The 22709-nt window shown below is 37.7% G+C and overlaps 9 protein-coding genes across 11 annotated transcripts; 6 read left to right on the plus strand and 3 right to left on the minus strand.

The window, feature by feature from the left end:
• The first annotated feature begins 3291 nt into the window (after positions 1-3291).
• Positions 3292-4467, plus strand: LOC110843581 (cell surface glycoprotein 1). The gene is made up of 2 exons (XM_022089549.2): positions 3292-3507; positions 3581-4467. The coding sequence occupies exons 1-2, from the start codon at positions 3363-3365 to the stop codon at positions 4384-4386; spliced, it is 951 nt and encodes a 316-aa protein (XP_021945241.1). The 5' UTR covers positions 3292-3362; the 3' UTR covers positions 4387-4467.
• A 119-nt stretch (positions 4468-4586) lies between these two features.
• Positions 4587-7252, plus strand: LOC110843580 (speckle-type POZ protein-like). The gene is made up of 9 exons (XM_022089548.2): positions 4587-4752; positions 4863-4973; positions 5059-5195; positions 5263-5405; positions 5482-5526; positions 5584-5928; positions 6023-6108; positions 6186-6430; positions 6519-7252. The coding sequence occupies exons 2-9, from the start codon at positions 4920-4922 to the stop codon at positions 6625-6627; spliced, it is 1164 nt and encodes a 387-aa protein (XP_021945240.1). The 5' UTR covers positions 4587-4752; positions 4863-4919; the 3' UTR covers positions 6628-7252.
• Positions 7253-7732: 480 nt separating this feature from the next.
• Positions 7733-11422, plus strand: LOC110842976 (phospholipid scramblase 2). 3 transcript variants are annotated; one of them, XM_022088865.2, is made up of 9 exons: positions 7735-7935; positions 8119-8332; positions 8866-9012; positions 9392-9511; positions 9784-9885; positions 9961-9989; positions 10066-10254; positions 10321-10647; positions 10721-11422. In XM_022088865.2, the coding sequence occupies exons 2-9, from the start codon at positions 8251-8253 to the stop codon at positions 10778-10780; spliced, it is 1056 nt and encodes a 351-aa protein (XP_021944557.1). In that variant the 5' UTR covers positions 7735-7935; positions 8119-8250; the 3' UTR covers positions 10781-11422. The 3 variants fall into 3 exon arrangements, with proteins under 3 accessions (XP_021944559.1, XP_021944557.1, XP_021944558.1); XM_022088867.2 differs by lacking the exon at positions 9392-9511 and having other exon boundaries at positions 7733-7935; XM_022088866.2 differs by lacking the exons at positions 7735-7935; positions 8119-8332 and adding an exon at positions 8609-8776.
• A 143-nt stretch (positions 11423-11565) lies between these two features.
• Positions 11566-15787, plus strand: LOC110844188 (alkaline phosphatase). Its single transcript, XM_022090332.2, has 9 exons — positions 11566-12314; positions 12377-12451; positions 12527-12640; positions 12712-12824; positions 12882-13055; positions 13123-13648; positions 13731-13892; positions 14015-14235; positions 15547-15787. Exons 1-9 carry the CDS (start codon positions 12236-12238, stop codon positions 15670-15672), a joined length of 1590 nt encoding a protein of 529 aa, XP_021946024.1. The 5' UTR covers positions 11566-12235; the 3' UTR covers positions 15673-15787.
• LOC110844604 (ATP synthase subunit gamma, mitochondrial-like) lies at positions 15703-17246 on the minus strand. The gene is given in 6 exon segments (XM_022090846.2): positions 15703-16147; positions 16150-16232; positions 16307-16343; positions 16416-16559; positions 16641-17022; positions 17120-17246. Coding segments are annotated over 5 exon segments (936 nt in total). The 5' UTR covers positions 17010-17022; positions 17120-17246; the 3' UTR covers positions 15703-15844.
• Positions 17247-17857: 611 nt separating this feature from the next.
• On the minus strand, positions 17858-18378 carry LOC118434664. Its single transcript, XM_035848709.1, has 2 exons — positions 18147-18378; positions 17858-18073 (listed from the first exon to the last, which is right to left on the minus strand). The coding sequence occupies exons 1-2, from the start codon at positions 18376-18378 to the stop codon at positions 17871-17873; spliced, it is 435 nt and encodes a 144-aa protein (XP_035704602.1). The 3' UTR covers positions 17858-17870.
• A 183-nt stretch (positions 18379-18561) lies between these two features.
• On the plus strand, positions 18562-19517 carry LOC118434592 (CD151 antigen-like). The gene is made up of 2 exons (XM_035848422.1): positions 18562-19096; positions 19192-19517. The coding sequence occupies exons 1-2, from the start codon at positions 18614-18616 to the stop codon at positions 19489-19491; spliced, it is 783 nt and encodes a 260-aa protein (XP_035704315.1). The 5' UTR covers positions 18562-18613; the 3' UTR covers positions 19492-19517.
• Positions 19518-19854: 337 nt separating this feature from the next.
• Positions 19855-20892, plus strand: LOC110843137. The gene is made up of 4 exons (XM_022089072.2): positions 19855-19992; positions 20065-20333; positions 20398-20464; positions 20558-20892. Exons 1-4 carry the CDS (start codon positions 19953-19955, stop codon positions 20854-20856), a joined length of 675 nt encoding a protein of 224 aa, XP_021944764.1. The 5' UTR covers positions 19855-19952; the 3' UTR covers positions 20857-20892.
• Positions 20883-22600, minus strand: LOC110843136 (multiple epidermal growth factor-like domains protein 10). Its single transcript, XM_022089071.2, has 2 exons — positions 21296-22600; positions 20883-21235 (listed from the first exon to the last, which is right to left on the minus strand). Exons 1-2 carry the CDS (start codon positions 22518-22520, stop codon positions 21042-21044), a joined length of 1419 nt encoding a protein of 472 aa, XP_021944763.1. The 5' UTR covers positions 22521-22600; the 3' UTR covers positions 20883-21041.
• Between the last annotated feature and the right edge of the window lie 109 nt (positions 22601-22709).

Genomic DNA, 22709 nt, shown 5'->3' on the forward strand with positions numbered 1-22709 from the left:
TGGAATGTACCTATATCGGTCTGCCCTAGGAATTTGCGGACAATTGACGCAATCTATTATGAAGTCGTAAACCTAAATGTCTCAATAAAGTGTGTGTGCAGAGATAGAGAGAGGAAGAATATGTCGTCCGACATGGTTTTGCGGTATTACATAACATTACACGAACACGACTACACTTGTACATATTTATATAAACGGTTGAGATTCCTCCTTCTCTTTTGGGACAATGAAATGGAATGGGCAAGACAATTGAGCAGATAGGCTGGGATGGTTGGACACTGGATTCATGAGTTGGGGGATGATGACAATTGTTCATTTGTCTACATTCCAGCGGACGAGGAGGGGATGTCATCCCATTTACTTTGCCATCAAGACCACCGACCACCTAGAAGACGAGGGCATGACGATTGTGATGACAAGTCGTAGTAAACGGATAAAACGGCCACCACTTCAATCTAAAGTAACATTTATTCGCCATTTTTCTCTTGGAAGGACCACTCTCAAGACTTTCATGATGGCCATGTTCAAAAGTGGAAAAGAAAGTGCAACTAAACATGAGTGACGTTATATTGTCACGTGTCAAAAAGTCTCAATTACGTCACTTTTACTTAGTTTACTCCCCTCCTAAATTTTACGGGAAGTAAAAACACAAAAAAATCGAACACACTCATTTTTTATAAAAATGTACAAAAAAATCGAAACATGAGACGATTTCCTGTGCTGTAAAAAATTGCATACCATTCACACACATGGCGTGTGAGTGGCGATGCCATGTCATCATAATGATGCATCACATTAGTAGCTTGAAATCACGAATGCACTTTCACCATGAAATGCATTCAACTTTTCGACGACGTCCTGCTGTTCACCGTGTTCCCTCTCGGTTTTTGATCATCATGAACTTTGTGATGATGGCCAAACCAACGTAACGAGTGAGGAGTTGACATTGACATTGTCCACATACACGTGACACATAAGGAACAAGAGAAAGGTTCGAGTTAACGTTTGACATTGACTCGAAAAAGAAAATCCTGCTGGGATCTCATCTTCTTACAACGGATTTATCAATGTAATCCCCCCTCATCTAAGGAAAAGGAAGGAGGAAGTGCGTTACTCAAGTGTGTGCTACGTTTACGATCAATAAATGCATTTGGGCTTTACTTATTTTGCCTTGGTGAATGTATGTATGGTCAAGAAATTGGACGTCATTTGAGACGTGGCTGACGGGGACGAATAGAAAGCGGAAGTTGATGTCATCACGGGAATGCAATAATATCTACGTCTGAAAATTTCCTCCTCATTTGATGCACCGAAAAGATTGAAAAGTTGAAAAATAGGCAATTTAGTTTTCCGAGGGAAGAAGAAGAACTTTCACTTGCCTTGAGTCAAGGAAGAAGTCAGACGGACTGATCAGATAGGCCGGTCAGTGGGTGCGTGGTTTGGGAGGGTAGATCTTTAACTGGTGAGCAATATGATGATGATGGTCATGATCACCTCTTGTGTTCAATTGTCATTCCTCTTAAAAAAGGGAGAGTGGAGGAGTAGTTACAAATAGTGTGGGATTTTGGTGATTTTCTTGATTTAAGTTTTTTCATGAATTTTTTTTGAAAATAAATTTATCCCTCGAAAATTTTGCCCCATTTTGTCTGGACGTCTCAAACTTATCTTTTCCTAGTGAAAGTAAAGAATTGTCTTATCATCATCATCATCATTTCCATCCACCCACCCTAAAACCATCGTAACAGTGAACTATACAACTTCTGGTTTGGTTGGCCATGTCCCAAACGTCGTGTTAAGATTCACACCATAACTTTTTCCTCTCTCTCTGTCTCCAAGGGGTGCATTTATTTGGTGGCTCCCTCGCCTCTTGTGTACCCACCAAGCAGTCTTATCTCGCTTTTCATGTAATATTGGCCAGATGATGATGAGCTGGGTAAGGTGATTATCCATATCTAAGGGTGACACTCATTCAATTCTCTCATTCTCGTAAAAGACCAGACCACACACAACACACCAGACGAGAGGAGGAGGAGGATCATGATGAGGGTGCGAGATGCACCAGCTGCACTTGGTCGTCGTAATGATTTTGTGATGAGAATTCAAAGCCCGTAAGTATTCACCCCCACGACCAGAATTAAACTTTGCTTCCTTTTTACTTACAAAAATAAAATGGGGAGGAATTGCCCACTTATTGTTGTCCCTTGTGTATTTATGTATCTGCTCCCTTCTTGCTTTTGTGTGTTAGCACAGCAAATGGTGATTCCACGTGCAGGGATCACTCGTCACATCGTATAACCGTCATTAAGGAGGAGAAGAAGACTACCTATTTTCTCATTAAGAAGGGTTCCATTCAAAGTGTGCGTAAGTAAGTAAATGAAGATGGGAGGCAGGAAAGTGTCCGAAAAAGTGCAGAATTTTATGTGATGAGGCTGAGAATGACTGGTGAATGTGCGTAGTAGCTGAAATTGATTTATTTATTGAATAGCGAGTAGATTGCGGAGGGTGTGAGAAAGGCAATTTTGACAAGAATTAGATGAAATAGATAATGATAGGAGAGAGTCGACCGACGACGGGGCAGGTGGGGTGAGAAAAGATAATGACTGGCAATCATCGCATTTGGTCATTTTATGGTCACTCGGAGAATATCAAAGACCAATTTGTCCCAGAAGAACGATGTAAATTGTGTAGGATAGATGGACTGGGAGAAAATGAGAGAAGCATATGCAATGATTTTTATTATTCTTTTTTTTTTGGGGGGGGGGAGAGGAATCAACAGTTTCATGATAAAGATTCTTCGTATGAGATCACCTGTTTGCAAAATTTTTTTTATAACTTATTTTCCATTTTGGGCTGAATTACCCGGATCAAACTTGCGAATAGACTTCCCAGAAATTTTATGAACCTTTGTATATAATTCGTAATTTATTTTGGCCGGATGGATGCTGAATTACGCAAGAATTAACGCATTCACTTACCGAATTACGTACATATGAATAATGTTAATTCTAATAATTGTATTAAAATATTGACGATTAACGATTGATGAAAACATGTTTGCCACTAACTTATATTGCACCTGAAGCAACACGGCTTTATTATACGACTGCATTATAACGAATTATTTTTCCAGGTGGTATTGACAATCGGAACAGTGTTGACTGTGGAATCAAGGATGATGCGCATGGTCTCAATTCTAGTAATTTATCACTTGTCGGGATTTATTTGCACATGATATCTGTGCATGCGAACTTTGCATGAGGGTGTATGGTACAACTGCACTATATAAAAAGATGCAAAAACTGAGATTTTAAACCAATCTGAGTTTACCTTTGAACAAAAACTGATAACATATTGATTTAACGATGAAGTTATTCCTGGCGATTTGTCTCTTGGCATGCGTGACCTTGGCGCATTGTAGGCCTAAGGATGATAAGGGGGGTCGTGGAAAGGACCATGGACGTGAACAGAATGGCCTTGCTAAGGGTCATGGCAAGAAGGTGAAGGAAGGTAAGTTAATCATGAAAAGTGAGACATAATATTAATAAGGGTTCATAATTGATTAAAAATGCGAATCCTTTAGAAAAGGAAAAAGGAAAGCATGGACATGGAAAGAAGGAAAAAGAACATGGACACAAAAAGCCGCATAAGGGAAAACACAGCTCTGAAAGTTCGGAAAGTTCAGAGAGTTCGGAGAGTTCGGAATCAGGATCTGAAGAAAGTGGAGAGAAGCCTACTACGGTACCACCCACTGATGCCCCCACTGAAGTACCGACTGAAGAGCCGACCGACGCTCCCACTGATGCCCCCACTGAAGTACCGACGGAAGAACCTACTGAGGAGCCGACGGATGCCCCCACTGATGCCCCCACCGAAGTACCTACTGAAGAACCGACTGAGGAACCAACGGATGCCCCTACTGACGCACCCACTGAAGTGCCTACTGAAGAACCGACGGATGCCCCTACTGACGCACCCACTGAAGTGCCTACTGAAGAACCGACGGATGCCCCTACTGACGCACCCACTGAAGTGCCTACTGAAGAACCGACGGATGCCCCTACTGACGCACCCACTGAAGTGCCTACTGAAGAACCGACTGAGGAACCGACGGATGCCCCCACAGACGCTCCAACCGATGCTCCAACTGACGCCCCCACTGAACCTCCAGTTCAATGTCCCGATGTCCCCGTATGCCAATCTACAGGAAATGAAGAAGAGTATTATCCAAACCCCCAAAATTGTAACTCCTTCTTCCAATGTTCGAACGGTAACCCCATCCTCCAACAATGCGCTCCAGACCTTGTGTTCTTCCCAAGTCTTAATGTTTGTGTCACTCGGGACACTTACGACTGTCAAGAAACGTGCGATTTTTACGTAACTGGTTAAACACAGCTTCACAATAGGGGACATTGTCCAAACATCATGTTCAGTAAATAAATTTACATTTATAAATTTTGCAATCCTATATCAAAATTTATTTCTTATTTTTATTTCCTAAAATCAAAATTCCATGCATGCATTAAGACCGTTCCATGAAACCCGGTAAGCAAAGACTAAATCCTGCCCCGACTCTACCACCAAATTCACTATTCCATTATCCAGCGACTTAATAAATAGAACTTGAACAAAAGACAAAAATCTCGTGAAATTACGATAAATTATTCTAAATTTCTTCCAATAAATTTACGTTTTCCAATTTTTGTTCCGTCCGTGTTGAAGCTGTCTGCATTCTACAACGATAAGAAGTTTCCAGTAAGTTGCAAATTATCTTGTTTGATTCAATGAAAATTCATGGAATTTTATTTTTATTCTATAAGTTAAAGACTTAACTAATATTATTGTTTAATTGTTTCCTGTTACAGTTGTAGGGAAGAAATATAATAGTCTGGTGTGGCCTTAAGACAAAAGAGGGTTTAACAATGGCAATGGCGTCGAGAGCCACTAGCAAGTCCATAATTTGTTCAGAGACTGAGGTAATTAATTATTACACTAGTACTGTTTATTGAAAGGAATTTATAGTTATTGAAAAATAATTATTTTATTATTGATAATCGACAGGTTGAAATGCACCGCATAATTTACAACTGGGACATTAATAATTTCGATAGAATTTGTACTCCCGAGAGTGACGAGTTTGAACCCATTTCGTCCACCCCCTTCCGAGCTGGACAAGAAATTAATAGAGAATCCGAGTGGTAATAATAATAACCAAATAAGTTTGGATTAATGATTAAGCGTATTAATATTTCTGTTTTTTTTCAGGGACTTGATTCTATCAGCAGAAGGAGGCTATTTACAGATCTGGCTGTATCTAAAAAAGATATATAATGAAATGATTAAAGACATTTCCGTAAATTTGACAGTCCTAATTTTAAAATCAGATGGAACCACTCTTCTGAGACGTCGTGAGTGGCAATTCTTAACTTTTTTATGCCGTTTTATCATGACTACCTTCCTTAATATTTGCTAATTAACATTTAGGGTGCGACAAAAATCAGACATTCACTGCAGAAGATAACGGATGGGGTATGAACTTGTATATACAAATTTTATTCCAGCAAATCATAAAATATTGAATGTTAGGTATGGGATATATAATCACAATCGAAACTTTATGGGAGGAACGCGAAAATTACTTAATGGATAATAAGCTACGACTGCAAATTCAGCTAGACATATTAGGAGAAGTTACAAGCAGATTTAAAACGCCAGGAACGGGAACACTACTTCTTTCCCGGCCACTGGGACTTCCATCAGGGAAACGAAAGCGTACTCACTGTGATGATTCAGACACTACAGATCATGAAGATCCTGGGAGTACAATAATGAAAAGAGATATGAAAAAACTGCTGAAATCACAAAATGATGCCGATATGACGATCGAGTGTGGGAAAAAGTCATTTTCGGTGCACAAATTAATCTTGTCAGGTATGAACTGATAGTTAATTTAATTACTCATACTATGCCCAAAATAATCGATTATTTAAAACTCACAAAAATTGATTCAACTGCATGCTTTCAGCTCGAAGTAAGGTGTTTTCCGCAATGTTCAAACACGACACGGTGGAAACTCGATCTCATATTGTAAAGATTCCAGACGTCCCAGAGGTAAATACAACCTACATTACAGTAATTATTACTAGAATCATCTATAATAATTTACATAATGTCATGTGCTCTTATAGTCCACGATGGAAAGCCTGCTTGAATACATTTATACTGGGGGAGTTGCAATGCCATCGGATGTAGAAGAAATAATGTCTCTCGTCGAAGCTAGTGACAAATATCAGCTAAATGAACTAAAGAACCGTTGTCTTCGATCCTTATGTACTCAAATTACTCCAGAAAATGTGGGCAGAATTACTATTCTATCCTACATGCACAATGCCGAACTTATTATTCAAGAAGAACTACGTCAGTACTGTCGCAGGTGAGAATATCAATTCATAGCTAGCATACTTTAATGTTACGGGAAAATACTTGAACTGTATAACTATATATTTTCTGTATTATTGCAGCAATTGGGACTCGCTACTCAAGAAAAAGTCGTTCAAGGAGTGTCTCGTCACTTCTCCTCGAGCCTTTTTCGACGACATCAAAAGTCTCAGTGGCGTAGATTCGGATTGATGTCACTATCGTTTAATTTTGCAAATTAACCATCGTTTTGCAGCGCATTTCTTAGATTTCTATTTTGTTTGATAAAGTATTTCCTGTTGAGCTATTGCGTTTTGTATTAACAGACCTGCACCTTTTGTCGGGGAAAATCTTTCTTCCAAACTCGCCATTATTATACTCTTCAAGGATTAAAACTCTACCATTAATTATTTTACATAGACTGAAACAGACGCATAATATAGATAGATAGGCGATTGTATCGTTGTAAGCGGATTTACATATGTATCGAGTCACTAAATTTAACGCACTTGAATAATCTACAAACACACGATAATGTTCCAGTTATATCGCATTAATCAATGACACGTAAGTTACAAATATCATACAACTTTGTACCTATGAATCGTATTTTTTTTGCTTTGAATTTATAATTTCTTGCCCGTAATGAGGCTATTAAGATTCGACTTCTAAATAACAAACTATTCTGGATTGTATTGTATATATAATACATGAATTACGACTTAATATGTAACTTTTTGGTTTAAGATTAGTATACAAAATGTGATCTGATTATATCATTTTTATTTACCGAGAATAACAATAATACGTGAATTCCTTGCTTCCAGAACTACTCTAATTATAGTGACCATTGATTTTTTATTTTCATATAGTTTGCATGGATGAACAAAATTGCCAATATAGAAAACTGCGATTAACTTCACCATGAAACAATTTAACCGCAGAACTGAGTTGTAAAAATCCCCTCTATATAAATAGGTGTGCAATATGCATTTCTCTTGACAAGTTTTGCATGTCTACAATGTCCGTTGATGTCACTCATCGCCACTCCTACTAAAAACCACACAATGTTACGCCAAATTATTTAGCATCATTAGAGGAGTCATCCTATATTGATAATTTGAATTCACGAATATTCCATTTTCAGGAGGATCTGACTTATTGAGACAGATTGTTCATGTTCATTTATTTATGTGCATACAATGCAGGATCATAAATTAATGAGGCATGGCATGCATTTATTTTTGGAATATTCTCTCTGTGTATAAAAAGTATGGAATTCAGAGAAAATGAAATTCGCAACAGTATGCACAACCAAAAATGAGGAAGTTGAGCGTTGATTTTGTTTGTCAGGTTTCGTTTCGGGTATTCTCAATGCTAAATAAGATTATAGGCTTTAGGGTTGTGTAGCTAAACTTTCTAAGGAGTGACACTCAGTGACAGTTGGTTTGGTTTTCGGCAAGGTTTTTTTGCGGAATTAAAATAATTGCAAATTAGTAATTCGAAATTACTACTGTCTGGGTAAGTGTAAGAAAAATATGATGACTTTGTCACTACTTTATAAATGTTTATGTGAGCTTAAAAGAAAATTGTAATGTTAATCTTGATTTTGCACATATTTTTGTTTCTATTTTTTGTTGTGCTTTAAAAATTGTGAATGTAGAAAGTTTGTAAATAAAGGTTTATTACATTAATTAATTGCAGATTACGTAACGTTTGCTAGGATGGACGGATAAGATTGAAATACATTGGATTGTATAATACAATTTGTATTTATTTATTGAGAGATAAACGATAGAGTTCGAGTTTTGAAAAAAATCTGAGAAATTTTAAAGGATGTCTTATCCTTATCCCAACCCAAATGCACCACCTTATCCTAACCCGAATGCACCACCTTATCCTCCGGCGGATGGGATGGGTAAGTACAAAAAATTAAATACATGTAGTTTGTATGGAATTGCTGCCGGTTTATTGGGCGTATCCTTGAAGTTAATGCATTGTGTGAGATTTAAAGAACATGGAATACACTTTTGACCATTTAATGAATAGAATTTAAGCGTGGAGGATTAAATCGCATAATGTAGGGCAGAAAAAGAATGTAATCTTGACAGCTTCCGGTCGAAGAGTTTTTGTTTTGTTTATGTGTTGATAAAGAAGAATGTAGATGTTTATGGAAGCAGGAAATTTTTCCATGCTCTTCCTTCGTCGTCATCTTATTCAATGGGCTAGGATAATTGTATTTGCTTCACTCACTAAATTCAAATTGTAACTTTGTAACACTCCAAAATGTCCTCCTACTCGAAATACGACTCGTACTGTTACGATTTTGATTTTGACGATTATCGACACAGTGTTATACAAGGTTTCAGTAAATATGTAATCCATGTTTAGTCATAACACTGTTATAATACACTGTATTAAATACAGTGACTATATTTACTGAAACTATAGGATTCGGTGCTCCCTACCCTCCAAAAGGCGAAGGTGATCATGGTTATCCAGCAGGACCCCCTCCAGGGTATGCTTATCCCCCTGTCCCAGTTCCATTCCAGCCGGATGGACAAGGTGCCATAATGCAGCAACCTGTACATGGGCAAGGTACGAGATCAATTAATGTTTACATGATGAATTGGTGCCATAATAATGCAGATCGCAAATTAATTGTGTAAGTCATGTGCGTTAACTAATTTTGGCGTATTGTGACTTTTTGAACGACAATTTATGCTGCGGTCGAAAATTTCAGGATTTTATCCACTCGTTCCTCAAGGACAAGGTTGACTCATTCAAATCAAATCAGATTTCATACACCTCTTATGCACTCACGAGTCGTCACCTTGCCACTCACAATTATTGTGTCGTTCTTGTCAAATGCCACGTTGTTATGCTGTCACCACATTTTGCTGTACTCGTTCCGTTCACTGAGTCACTTGCAGATGATAACCACTTATATGTGCCACCTCTCGCTTTCTTTCTGTAGGATACAGTTATGGACAGGGACCACCTCAACCATTCTCTTATGGAGGATATCCTCCCCCTCAACAGCAAGGGTATAACCCAGCTTATCATCAGTCTCCACCTATGCAGATGCACCCAACAGGTATTAGGATCACTTGGAGGATTCATGGAATGACTAATAATGAGCTTTTTGAAACTAATGCAGCGATTTTTTAATTAATTAAACATAGTATTTCGGTGTGGCTTATTTTAGGTGCAATTAATTCGGTATATTTTTGATGAAAATCACGGCTTTGGATCTGCATGAGAAATTAATAGACTAAAACATGCATGTTAATAATTGACAATTAACCACTCAATTGCTAAACACGTGTATTGAATTTTGTAACTTATATTTTCAATGACTCATTTTAGGTGTAATGGGACAAACGGTTCCATTGAACGTTCCACCGGGTTTGGAATTTCTAGCCCAGTTGGATAGATTATATGTCAAGCAGAAAGTTGAACTTCTTGAAGGTGGGTACAAATCTCTCATTTGAATAAATGAAATGAAGCATTATTGTCTGAATTAAACTGAGATTTTTATCCCAGCATTTTTGGGGTGCGAAACAAAGAACAAGGTAACAATTATATAAATTAACGAAAAAAATATTTCATACTCTTATGTATTAAGTCATATCCATTTCTTATTTTTAGTACAAGATCAAAGATTCACAAGGGAGGGACCTATACACAGCAAAGGAAGACACGGACTGTTGTACCAGAAATTGTTGCGGTTCGTTCAGACCATTCGATCTGAAGATAAAAGATTTGAACGATCGAGAGATAATTCACTTGAATCGGCCATTGGCATGTGATTCATGTTGGTGTCCATGTTGGCTTCAGGTATTACATAATACCGACTTTTGAGAAATTTCAATATCATAAAGATTAATACTGTCTGTTTCTTAGTCCCTCGAGGTGTTCTCTCCACCGGGACAATTAGCTGGAACTGTGGAACAACAATGGAGCATATTTACGCCAACATTCGTCATTAAGAATGCCGATGGAGAAGTTGTTCTAAGAATTGAAGGACCAATGTGCACCTTCTCGCTTTGTGGGGAAGTCGAATTCAAAGTTTTATCTCGTGACGGAGGGACAGAGGTTGGAAAGATTTCAAAAAGATGGAGTGGCTTAGCTCGAGAAGCTTTTACGGATGCTGACAACTTTGGAATAAATTTCCCAATGGATTTGGATGTCAGGATGAAAGCTGTCATGCTTGGGGCTTGCTTTTTGATTGTGAGATTATTATACATATTTATTACTGTATTTACTAATTAACGAACTGCTGTATTTTATGATTATTTTCCAGGACTTTATGTTCTTTGAGAAAACCGCAAATAAGGAGAACGACATGCCAGGAATGTTTTAAAGTACTTGCGATATAATAACTCAATTGCGATGCAATGTGTCAAAAATTATTGAACCGTTCTTTTTGCTTCAACGTATTAAGTGTTTCGCTTTATTAATAGCCTTAGCTCATTTGATCGAGACCTGTTTCGTTTTTATCGCAAAAACATGATAATTATTTCGTATTGATTAATTGGTTGCGTACTATTGAAATATACGGCGCCCTTTGAAATTTTTCTAAGATACTTGAAAAATATATGTAGAACAAAACACAAATGTGCCAGTAATTTAATATTCCATGACCTGATCTTGTGACAATTATCGCAGAACAAAAAAATAGAGTTATACGTTCAACATTTGATTTGTACGACCACATTCAGTTGACCTATGTGTCTTATTAGGAGAGTAATCTATTTAATACATTACAAAATTACTTTGTATAATGCCAATGCGTACATATTTATATGGAATCTCGTAAACCCTGATATTTATTTTGTACTTTACATGTATGTATATGCTGTACATGTGTAGCTGATTAAGTCATTTGTGTTGTAGCTTGACAAGTCTAGCTTAACTTTACAAAAATATTTGCTCTAATTCCAAGTCCTATTCAGCAAAATTTAGATTACACTTTAAATAAATTACAGTGCTTACTTACAAAACAATATCTGAAATTGAAAATTGTATGGTTTTAGTCTTGCAAGAAAATTTCGATTCATGCGAACACTAATTGCATACAACTGCACGAGTATGAGGAAAAGTGATAATAATTACATTATTTAATTATTATTAAGCAATTTAATTTGAGTAAGCATGTTAAGATTTACAGTTTATCATGAAAATAGTATTGCATTACCTGACGTGACTACCTGAAATGAAATTCCGATGACGATGTAGAAATTTTAAGTTTGCATACGTAAAAATTCTTAAAAGCTCCTACGTACTTACTGATAAGAAACATACTTGGCTAAATGCATAATTCATTTGCTACAAATGATGACTAGTTTAAAAGTGGTATTTAGTGTAAACATCGTTTAGATTTAGATACTCTGTGGTAAACATAAACAGTGATGGAGAATATTTATTGGTTGTACAGACCTATTTTATTTAACGCCCCAATCACGTCGTAAAGACTTTACAGTAAAGTCCTTTATGAGTCAAAGTCAGAGTGTGCCTGGAATAAAGAATTCAGTTCCTATCTTCAACACTGTGTTAACAATTCCACGAATATGACTGTCAATATCATGATTGAATTTCGATATCTTCATTGAACTACATAACTTGGCTGATGGGTGCATGTTTAATAAGCATGATAAGTAATGTCATTTGGTTAAGCGTGAGCGGATGAAATCTAAATCAGGTCAAAAATGTTTAAATCCAGACACGGGCTGCTGATATGTTTGAAGAACATCGATTTAGTCATCTGTCGCAATTTACTTTAAAATAAACGTCATTTTTTTTGTAAAGTCGTTCCACAATGCTATTAAAAAATTTCTGTCAGATTTTGATAATCTCTTGTCTTACGTCTCAGATTTGTGGAAACATTATTTATCAAGGTATGTACCATAATCAATACTCTTGTCCTGACGCTACATGTTTATTGTACATATATTTTCAGACGATGGCTACATGCACCCTATTCATCACAAATCTTTCAAGAGCGACGCTAATGGGCATCAGCCAACATATGAATGTCCATACATATATATTTACATACATAATTTTCATGATAACATTTTTGAAATTTTTGTAATCTATAATTTTATAGCTGATGATTTTTGGAAACAAAGTGCCCAAAAAGAGCTAGTAAAGAAAAGGCTCATCCGACCTATTGAAGGACAAGCTAAAAATGTAATCTTCTACTTGGGAGATGGGATGTCTGGTGTGTTTGGAAATTAACTAAAAATACTTATTAAAAAAGATCAAATGACATGTTTCTTGCTTAATAAATAGTTCCAACCGTGACTGCTGCAAGAATTTTTAAAGGACAACAAGTTGATAAACTACAGTTTGGAGAGGAAGGAGAACTTCATATGGATACATTTCCATTCGTTGGAACGTCCAAGGTTTCAAAGATATAGAAATCTCAATTGGTACAAATTGATACAAATTTTTCCATTTAGACGTTTTGCTCCGATTTCCAAGTAGCTGACAGTGCTTGTTCAGCTACAGCTTATTTGACCGGAAGTAAAGCAAATTTGGGCACAATTGGCGTCACTCCCGATGTAAAACTAGGAAACTGTAGCGCTCAGGCTAATCCTGAAAACCACCTCTCTTCCATCCTTGCATGGGCACAGGTATTGGTACCGATTTCCATATTATTTTTTCAATAATTATGTATTTTTTGGTCTTTGTTTTGACAAGGCGCAAGGAAAATCCACCGGAATCGTGACCACTACAAGGATAACTCACGCATCTCCAGCCGGCTGTTATGCCCATATTGCTAATCGCGATTGGGAAAACGATGGCGCAATTATCTTCGATGGCGAGGACCCCAAGCTTTGTCCCGACATTGCAAAGCAACTCATAATGCATGATCCGGGACGAAATATTAATGTGATTTTGGGCGGAGGACGGAGTCAGTTTATTCCAAAAACCGTGGTCGATGTGGAGTTTAATGTGACGGGGTACCGGATGGATGAAGTCAATCTGATCGATGCTTGGATTTCTGCAAAAAAGCGGAACACTGCAAGTTACGTCACGACGAGGGATGAATTGCTTAACGTTGATACAACAAAGACGGATTTTCTGCTCGGTCTCTTTGATCCATCGCACATTGCATACTACGATTTGCAACTGGCCCAGAATGACCCATCCCTTGAAGAGATGGTGGAAGTAGCGGTGCAAATTCTGAGCAAAAATCAGAACGGGTTCTTTTTATTTGTTGAAGGTATAGATTTGCCTCAGATAAGATGATCTACTGTATTTTGACATAGTTCGTTAATAGATAATTGATCATTGAATTCGAAAAGGTGGCCGTATAGATCACGCCCACCATGACAATATGGTCCATCGCTCGTTACGGGAAACGGTCGAATTTGACAAAGCCATAAAGAAAGGGGATGAAATGACGGATGAGGCCGAAACGCTGATTGTAGTCACCTCTGATCATGCACACGTCATGCATTTTGCTGGTGAGTGGCAAATGCATAATTTAATATTTAATTATCTCCAATTATGAAATTTATAGTACTACAATGCATATTTATAGTTTGTAATTTCAGTTTTAATTTTAAATGTTGCTGAAAATAAATAGGATACCCTACAAGAGGAACGCCTATCTTAAAATATAGCGAACAATTTGCCGATGACGGTCTGCCATATGCCACACTCGGATATGGCAACGGTCCGGGACCAAAGTGGATTGCTCGTAGCACGAAAAAACGACACGACATCAGACTGGACAATGTCGATGATCCTACGTATCAAGCCCCTGTTCCTGTTCCGAACGATTCAGAAACTCATGGTGGAGATGATGCAAGTTACAATATTAAATACGTGCTTCAACTAAGGAGGGGAGCTTGCGAGGTTGATAATAACAGATCTTGATGCCCTTTGGATATGTGGTAGGGACCCATGAGTGTACTATAACCCTGAAGTGGTTTGACTCCATGGCCCCATTTGCGCCCGCCACACCCACTCAAAAATGTCCAAAAAACGCTTTCACTCCAGTTTTCACTCATTCAAATCCACGCCAAAAATCCAATTTTACTCGGATTTTGAAATTTCTTTCACCATTACACTCCCAGATAGTTGCTTTCTTCAATCCAATATCAAACTCAATTTTGCTGATGACTATTTCGCAGGCATAATTTGCGTTGTTGATTACTACAACAATCCTCATTCCGAATTGCAATTTTTTAAAATACTAAAAATTTCGAAAAAATTGAGTTTGATATTGGATTGCAGAAAGCAACTATCTGGGAGTGTAATGGTGAAAGAAATTTCAAAATCCGAGTAAAATTGGATTTTTGGCGTGGATTTGAATGAGTGAAAACTGGAGTGAAAGCGTTTTTTGGACATTTTTGAGTGGGTGTGGCGGGCGCAAATGGGGCCATGGAGTCAAACCACTTCAGGGTTTTAGTTCACTCATGGGACCCTACCACATATCCAAAGGGCATCAAGATCTGTTATTATCAACCTCGCAAGCTCCCCTCCTAAGGAGGACAACCCTTCACCGACAGAATCACCGATCTTGATGCCCTTTGGATATGTTGTAGTCCTAGGTGAGTCTAGTAAAAGTGAAGGAGGATTTCATTCCATGGCCCCATTTGCGCCCGCCACACCCACTCAAAGAGGAATCTTATGCCAAACTGGTCGCATTAAAAAATTCACCAAAAATCCATTTTTAATGATAATTTGATAATTTTTGCACCTTTTTGATCCCAGATAGTTGTTTTATCGTATCCGACATGAATTTCAATTTTTTGAATTTTTTGAATATTTTCGAAAATTTCGTAGATTTCGAAAAAATCAAAATTTCAAAAAAGTTGAGTTTGCTATTGGATATGATAAAGCAACTATCTAGGGTCACAAAAATGCTTAAATTGTGAAAATCCGACCAAAATTGGATTTTTGGTGATTTTTTTAATGAACCAAAACAGGGTATTTTCGCACCTTTGAGTGGGTGTGGCGGGCGCAAATGGGGCCATTGAATGAAATCCTTCTTCACTTTTGCTAGACTCACCTAGGACTACAACATATCCAAAGGGCATCAAGATCGGTGATTCTGTCGGTGAAGGGTTGTCCTCCTAAGGAAAGATTTTGACAAGTTACTTTTTCTCGTAGGTTTTAATTTTTGCCAAAGGTCCTTACGCACATTTATTGACTGGAGTGCACCAACAAAGTTATATCCCTCATGTGGTAGGGTACGCTGCCTGCATGGGAGATGGGGTCAAGCATTGTGATTCATAAGCAACATTTATTCAAATTACTTTAGTTTTACTGTGTGCACATTTATACTCCAATTTGCTTTGTAACTTTAAGAAAATACCAATAATAATGACAGTGCAGTTTTTGTTAATATTAATTTGAATATTCAGACCTCATTGATGTAAAACTATGAAATTGATTTTGGACGACTTCTTTAGATAGCAGAGGCCCCTGAAATGATCTCAATTAATTCCCTTGTAATAGCTGCTTGACGAGTCCGGTTGAACTGCAACTCCAACTTGCCAATCATATCGCCAGCGTTCTTACTAGCGTTGTCCATTGCTGTCATTCTCGCACTCTGTTCCGAACATGCATTTTCCTTCATGGTATAGTAGAGCTGAGCAACAAGTGAGTATTCCAAATAGCATTGGATGATGTCGGCATCCAGAGAATCGTACACCGTAAGTTTTGGAGCAGCAGAAACCGTTTGGAGACTGTAAATTGGCAGCTCAGTAGTCTAGTAGTAGTAAGACAGTAGTAGTAGTAAGACACCACTGTTTTGAACTTGTTGTAAATTATTCCTCCAGCGTCAAATTCAAAACCTTCAATAATAACAAATCAACGAATTTTCTTCAAATCAACAAAATCACTAATAATCTGGATAAGTAGACTTTACCAGTATCCAGTACCGCAGCAGCGATTTTGGCAGCATCCTGATAATTAATTAGAGAACCAATAAATTATTAAAATTAGCCTTAAGAAATGATATATTTAAGATTTAAGACCCCAAATTGTGGGGGCAATCGACCAAGCTCTTTGCATGTTAGAAGAATATTGTTTCCGAACAAACGATACAGTTGACCTCGAAGCTTATCTCCGACACAGATGATTTTAGCATCGCTAGCATTCTTAGAATTTTGTAGCTGGCTCTAGAATCAATGATTAATACAATTTTTCCATAAATTAAAAACGTCAATTTCAAATAGATTAATTTAGATTAGATAATTTACCTTAATGTTCTTCGCCACTGATGAATGAATCCCGCCACAAAGACCTCGATCCGACGACATTGCGATAAACAACATGTTCTTGGCATCCTCTGGTGCGGCGACTTCGGCCTTTTCGTAGAACGCCTGAGCCCCTTCGCCAAAGGGTCGGGAGCCTCGAAGGTCCCTCTCCGCCCTGGCAAACTTGCCAGCCGACACCATCTTCATGGACTGGGTGATCTTCTGCATGTTCCGCGTCGACTTGAGCCGTAACGAGATACTCTTCAGGGTAGCCATCCCGCGACAGGGCTGAGGTTTGCCGACCCATTTCGACAAAGGGAGGTCAGCTCTTGTAGTAAAGTCCAACCCTTTACGACCAGCAATGCGCAACATTTTGTCAACAATCCTGAAAATAATTAAAATACAAGAGAAAAGAGTTGTTCGATTAAAAATGGAGTAAAATAAAATCTAGAAAAAAATTATTCAAAACATGAATGACTTACAATCTTACTCGGTTTGCACAAGTTTTATAACTTCGTCTGGAAATTTGACGAGAAAAAATAGTAGATTTCACAAACAGACGGAAACTTGCAAAAATAAAGTTGTCGAGCGAGTGTGAGTTGTAAAAATGGACGTTTCATTTCTCGATCTCAATTTGAGATTCTCAAATCTCAAATGAAATCTAATTAATTTATGAATACCATTTTTCTCACTTTTGGAGTGCAACCCTTACAATACAAAACAGTTCTCAATCCTACACGAAAAAAAGTATAAATTCATAAGATTCTGGATGTACGGAATTTTAATTTTGTCCTGGAGGGAACTGAAGATGATCATTTAAAAATAGAACGTCATATACGCATATACGTACATACATGGAATCAAAATGTGAATTTCAGCCTATTAATTTTGCACGCAAGAAACTATTTCCTTTCTTTGTGGCGAAATGAATGCGTTGGTAGCATATACATATGCAAATTAAATGATATATTTGTTCAAGAACAGCTTGATTAATGATTAAAATTTTCTAATAAAAATGTCTATTTTTCTGTAAAATCATGCAAGTTTAAGATATTGTGGAAGTAGCATTTCTGTAAAAATATAAGCGTACCGTAAAAAATGCCCTATATTTAGGTGATCCATTAAAGAACTACAGTATAATTTTCATTATTTATATGTATAATTTAATCATGATATTAAAGCCATTTAAATCGATTATAATATAACATGTCACCATTCGATTAATAAAATCTATCAATTTAATTTTGATTTCTTCGTCTGCTTCCACATTTTCCGTAATTGTTTCAGTTCCTCCTTCGTATCGTCGTAGTCGGCGGAAGTTGATTTTGCCAGATCGAATAAAATGTCGAATTTTAGACGCAACTTTTCATTCTCCTCGACAAGTTTGACCAACTTTGCTCTGCAGTCTGACAGCTTTTGTAAGTCGGGATCTTTCTCTGCAGTAACATTAAAATTCCTGTATGCTGATAATGATATGTAGTTCAGAATCAATCATAACGATGAACTTACTAGGGAACTTGTGACGCCAAACTCCATCATCTTTAAACGTGGACACGACTCCGCCCAACTTTAGCTTGATCTCAAAATTGTCAACATCCAATTCTATTTCGTCCGTGTAATCGGAACTGGTTGCCTCCGAAGTATAAGTATTCATGTTGTCGTTTAAAATGGATTGTTGATTTGATCTATAATTGTTGAAACCTTGATTAAATTTTAGAGCACAACTTTCCAAATAAGTCATCCTGATTTGGAATTTTCAGTCTTGACGACCACGATTACTCGAAATTTAGTATCTAAGCACGATTAACTGACATCGTTTCTATGGGGTGGTGCCCCATAGAATGATAAAGTGTCAAATAATATTGGTATCTAAGTAATGTTAGCGTCCCTTATGCATAAAGTGTCAAATAATCTTATTTGACGACATGTCGACATTTTCGACACACCCACCCACCTACCTCTCCCACAAATAAATCATGGCGAAATTACGAGTTCCCACACCTAAATACATTTCCCATTTCCTTTACGGCTCTCACGGTCTACTGATCATCCTCGCGATCGGTTTCAGCCTCTGCGCCTTCTTCACGTCCCACGCTGAAAGGGACTCGTTGCAAGAATTCAAATTGCACATAACCGATCACTTTGTTACGTCATACTATGTGACTACATTTTTCCTCCTATTCGCCACCGGGATGGGCATTGTCGCACAAATCAGGGGGAACAAGGCGTTCTTTTGGATCATCTACTGCGCCATTTTGGGTATAATGTCCCTCGTCGAGTTGGCCGTTGGGGGCAGCGCGTTGAGCAAGTCGTCCAACAATATGAACGGAATCAGGACCCAGTTGCAGCAAAATGTGATGGAGACGTATTGGCGAGACCCTGATTTCCACAAACCGAACCACACTGATAGGCGATCCGACGAGCAGAAGGCTTGGGATGAGACGCAAATTAAATACGAGGTACGTGCCTGTTTATTTACAGAAAAATTTCGAAAAAAATTCGTGATAGTCGAATAGTTTATCTGACTTTGACGTTCCTCATGTTGGTTTTTTAGTGCTGCGGTCTCAACAATTATACAGACTGGCAAACGGTCCAGTTTGGTCGGACGAGCCTCTCCGTGCCGACGAGTTGTTGTATCGAGGCGACCAGAGAGGACGAATGGTGCGGAATCAACTTGCTTCCAGTGCATCCAAACGCTAGCGAGATTATCAACGAGGAGGGCTGTTTCCTCAAAATTATTACCAATGTGAAATTTCAATTGCATGTCATGGGCTATTTTGGCTTGATCGTGTCAATATTTCAATTCGGGATAGTCGGGATTGTGAGCTATTTGTTGATTTCGAAGAAAATTTGAGAAATAATTAAAACTGGTAAAATTTTGACGGGGTGTAAGAAAAATATATGTTGTTTTAAAAATGTTACGCACGTGAGAATTGTTCATTCACACAAGATTTTAAATTTAATTAACTGGCATTAAATACGCACATAATCAAAGCGGAATTAATACTTGAGTACACCATTTCTTTTATGTGTATCTGCATAATTGATGAAATGAGATGGATGAGAATGATCCTGGGAGAATTTTTAGTAATGATTTTTTTACATGAAATCCTAGTGAGGTTTATAAATACATGTATGCTTGGACAGCTATTAAGTAATAAATCATGTTCACCTTGGTAGGGATTATTTTTACCTGAACTGTTTAAAAATAAAAGGGTTGAACAAGAAACCGTAAAACCGTTCACCGTACATTTCTCTAAATTAAGTATGTATGATCCCATAACAGTTCAATCCTTCGCCTAAAAATCAACTGAAATGACTTCTCTCGTACCAACGATATTTCTGATTTTCTCAGGTGATTTCTGGCAAAATTATTTCAAAATCAATTGAAATTAACAACAAAAATCTAAAATATTTTAATTTTTAGGCGCAAGATTCGGCCTTGGTCAAATCAGCACCCTTCTTGTGGTCCCTCCATTCGATGTCCCTCCTCCCCCTCTTCACACGAATTGCCACACATTCGAAATTTACCTCAACGATACGACCATATCCAGTTTAAACAGGGAAGATTTTCTGGTTTTGAGACAAACCGCAGTAATTCTTCCAACTCAGAATTGCACCGGAAATAATAATTCAACTGATAATAAAGCGATCTGTGCTGAAACTAGGGTCAAGGTCAACCCGGTTATGAGTTATGTGGGTCATTATTTAGAAATAAATCAGATTTAATGATTGTAATTAATTTAGAGCTTTTTGTTAGGCAAATTATCGTGCGTCCGTTATCGTCTGTAGGAAATGGTGGGGAGAGAAAACACAAGGATTATTAGGTAACGCGGCTACTTTCCAAAATGATAAGTACTTATCTGATATTTACGGTAATTAAATTTAACTACATTTGCATGTACAATATTTTTTCTTAGATTCGCCCACTCCGAAAGATCTCGATACACTTTGCATAGTTTTCCCCACACGACCCTGGTGTGACCCGAAGACTGTTTGTGGATGGTACCCCAAGCTGGCCATGTGTATCAAGGGCAACTTCAATTTATCATCGACGACATCATCATCCGAACATGTTTGGTTTATTGCAGGCATTCTTAAAAATTCGAATTATACTTTAAGCAATTGCGACAAAAGGCTTGACGTACTTTTATCAAACGATTCGTTTGACAGGTTGAAAATCGGTAGCATAAAGAAAATGTCAAATAGAAGGAATTAAAAATAAAAAGTACAGTTGAAGAGTGGTTTTGGAAAATTTTTCAATGACTGATATTTTTGCCATGTTGGTTAAATTTTAGTATACAATTATTTTATTAAATAACTCAATAGTTTTCAAATGAAATTGAAAATTGAAAATTGAACATCTACATATTTAAATCATAGCACTGGATAGTTTTTAATTTTTTAAACGGTTGGTTCATCTTTCAGATTTTCTTGCGTTGTTGGTGCTACCTCGATATCTTTCCCGACTTTGACATCCGGTTGAAACGTTGTCTGCAGAGTTGGAGATAAAATTGGGAAAGTTGTTGATGGTTTAATGCAGGTGCGATTTTGTGTCTTTTCAAACCCATCCAAGCACTTGCAGCGTCCTCCGAAATCTGAAATATACAAAGTGCTATATAACTCGCAATCTGTAACATTTTAATACTTAAACCCACCTCCACGGTCAGTTGGAAATGATTTCGTACAGTACGCATTCCGAACACATTTTGTATGCTCTCCTTTTGTATGCTCTTCGCAAGAGAATCCAACAGGAGTTGAACATTGTCCTCGTTCTGGTTCGTAAATATCGGCAGAATTTTTGCATTGACACTTTCCCATTTTGCAAACCAAATTAGAAATGGAGTCACAACGAGACTGGGGTTCAGAAGAACCATATTGGCACGATTGTCCATACTCTTTTTGGCAAGTCGTTGCGTCGACTTGGACAGAACCCTCTTCACAGTTACAGTGGAAATCGTCCTGATCCTGGTCATACATGCACTCCGCCCCCTGGACACAGGAGTAGGTCTTATTCTCATCACAATGTTCCCTCAAATTCGTCCTGCACAACTGCACTGTGGAGTCGTACGTCTCGAAATCTGGGTTTGGACATTTGCACACACCATCAGAACATTGAAGAACATCGCTGCAAGTTGACTGACGATCGGTGCAACTGGCCCCGTGACCAATACCACAAATGTTTGATGATGTTCGTGAATATCCATCGGCACAAATACAAGTTCCGCTACATTTCGCATTCCGGACACAATATTTTAGCGATGATGATTCATAGTGATGATCTGCACAGATTTCTCCAACTTTCTTAATGCACCGATTTCTTGGGACATAAACGTGACCACGGTTGGAGACGTAGGTACCAAAAGATTCTTCATTGTAGACTTCCGTGTCAGAATTGCATGAACAGGTGCCATTATTACATACAAAATTTTCACTGCATTCGTACGTATTTTCGCATGGAGATTTGTACATCTTGAGTCTGTAACAAGCAGTGCCATCGGGGTCGGGGTAATATTCGCTGGGGCATTTGCATAGACGAGTTGCTGAGTCACATTCTCCCTGAGTAACACACTCCACCCTTTCTGATCTCACAGTCGCATAACCATATTCCTCTTGGTCAAAGTCAAGCATACACTTTTCCCCAATCAGAGCTACACATTTTTCTTTGGCAGGTTCGTACACCATTTCATCGGGTCTCGTACATCGACAGACATTCCCGTCGTAGGTGTCACAAACTAACCAAGATTGGCTTTTGCAGCGCTGAGTTTTGTTGCAACGTTCTCCAAATAAGCTTCTTGTTTGACCTCTTCCATTGTAAGAAATGCAAAAATTTGCCGTTGCAATGATTACAAAAACTGTGATTAAAATACGGTTTAGAGACATTATAAATTTTTAAACTTTAATTTGAATGTCAAAACGGGAACTACTTAAATCTAGTCCATCCAAATTCATACTAAAATCATTCTACACAAAATGTGAACTTTGATCCATTTCCTGCTCCTGCATAACACTGATAAATGATAACATTGATGAATATTTACTTACGTTAGGTTAAGTATGTATGTATGTAGG

Source organism: Folsomia candida, unplaced genomic scaffold (assembly GCF_002217175.1).
Source record: "Folsomia candida strain VU population unplaced genomic scaffold, ASM221717v1 Fcan01_Sc002, whole genome shotgun sequence".
NCBI lineage: Eukaryota > Metazoa > Arthropoda > Collembola > Entomobryomorpha > Isotomidae > Folsomia > Folsomia candida.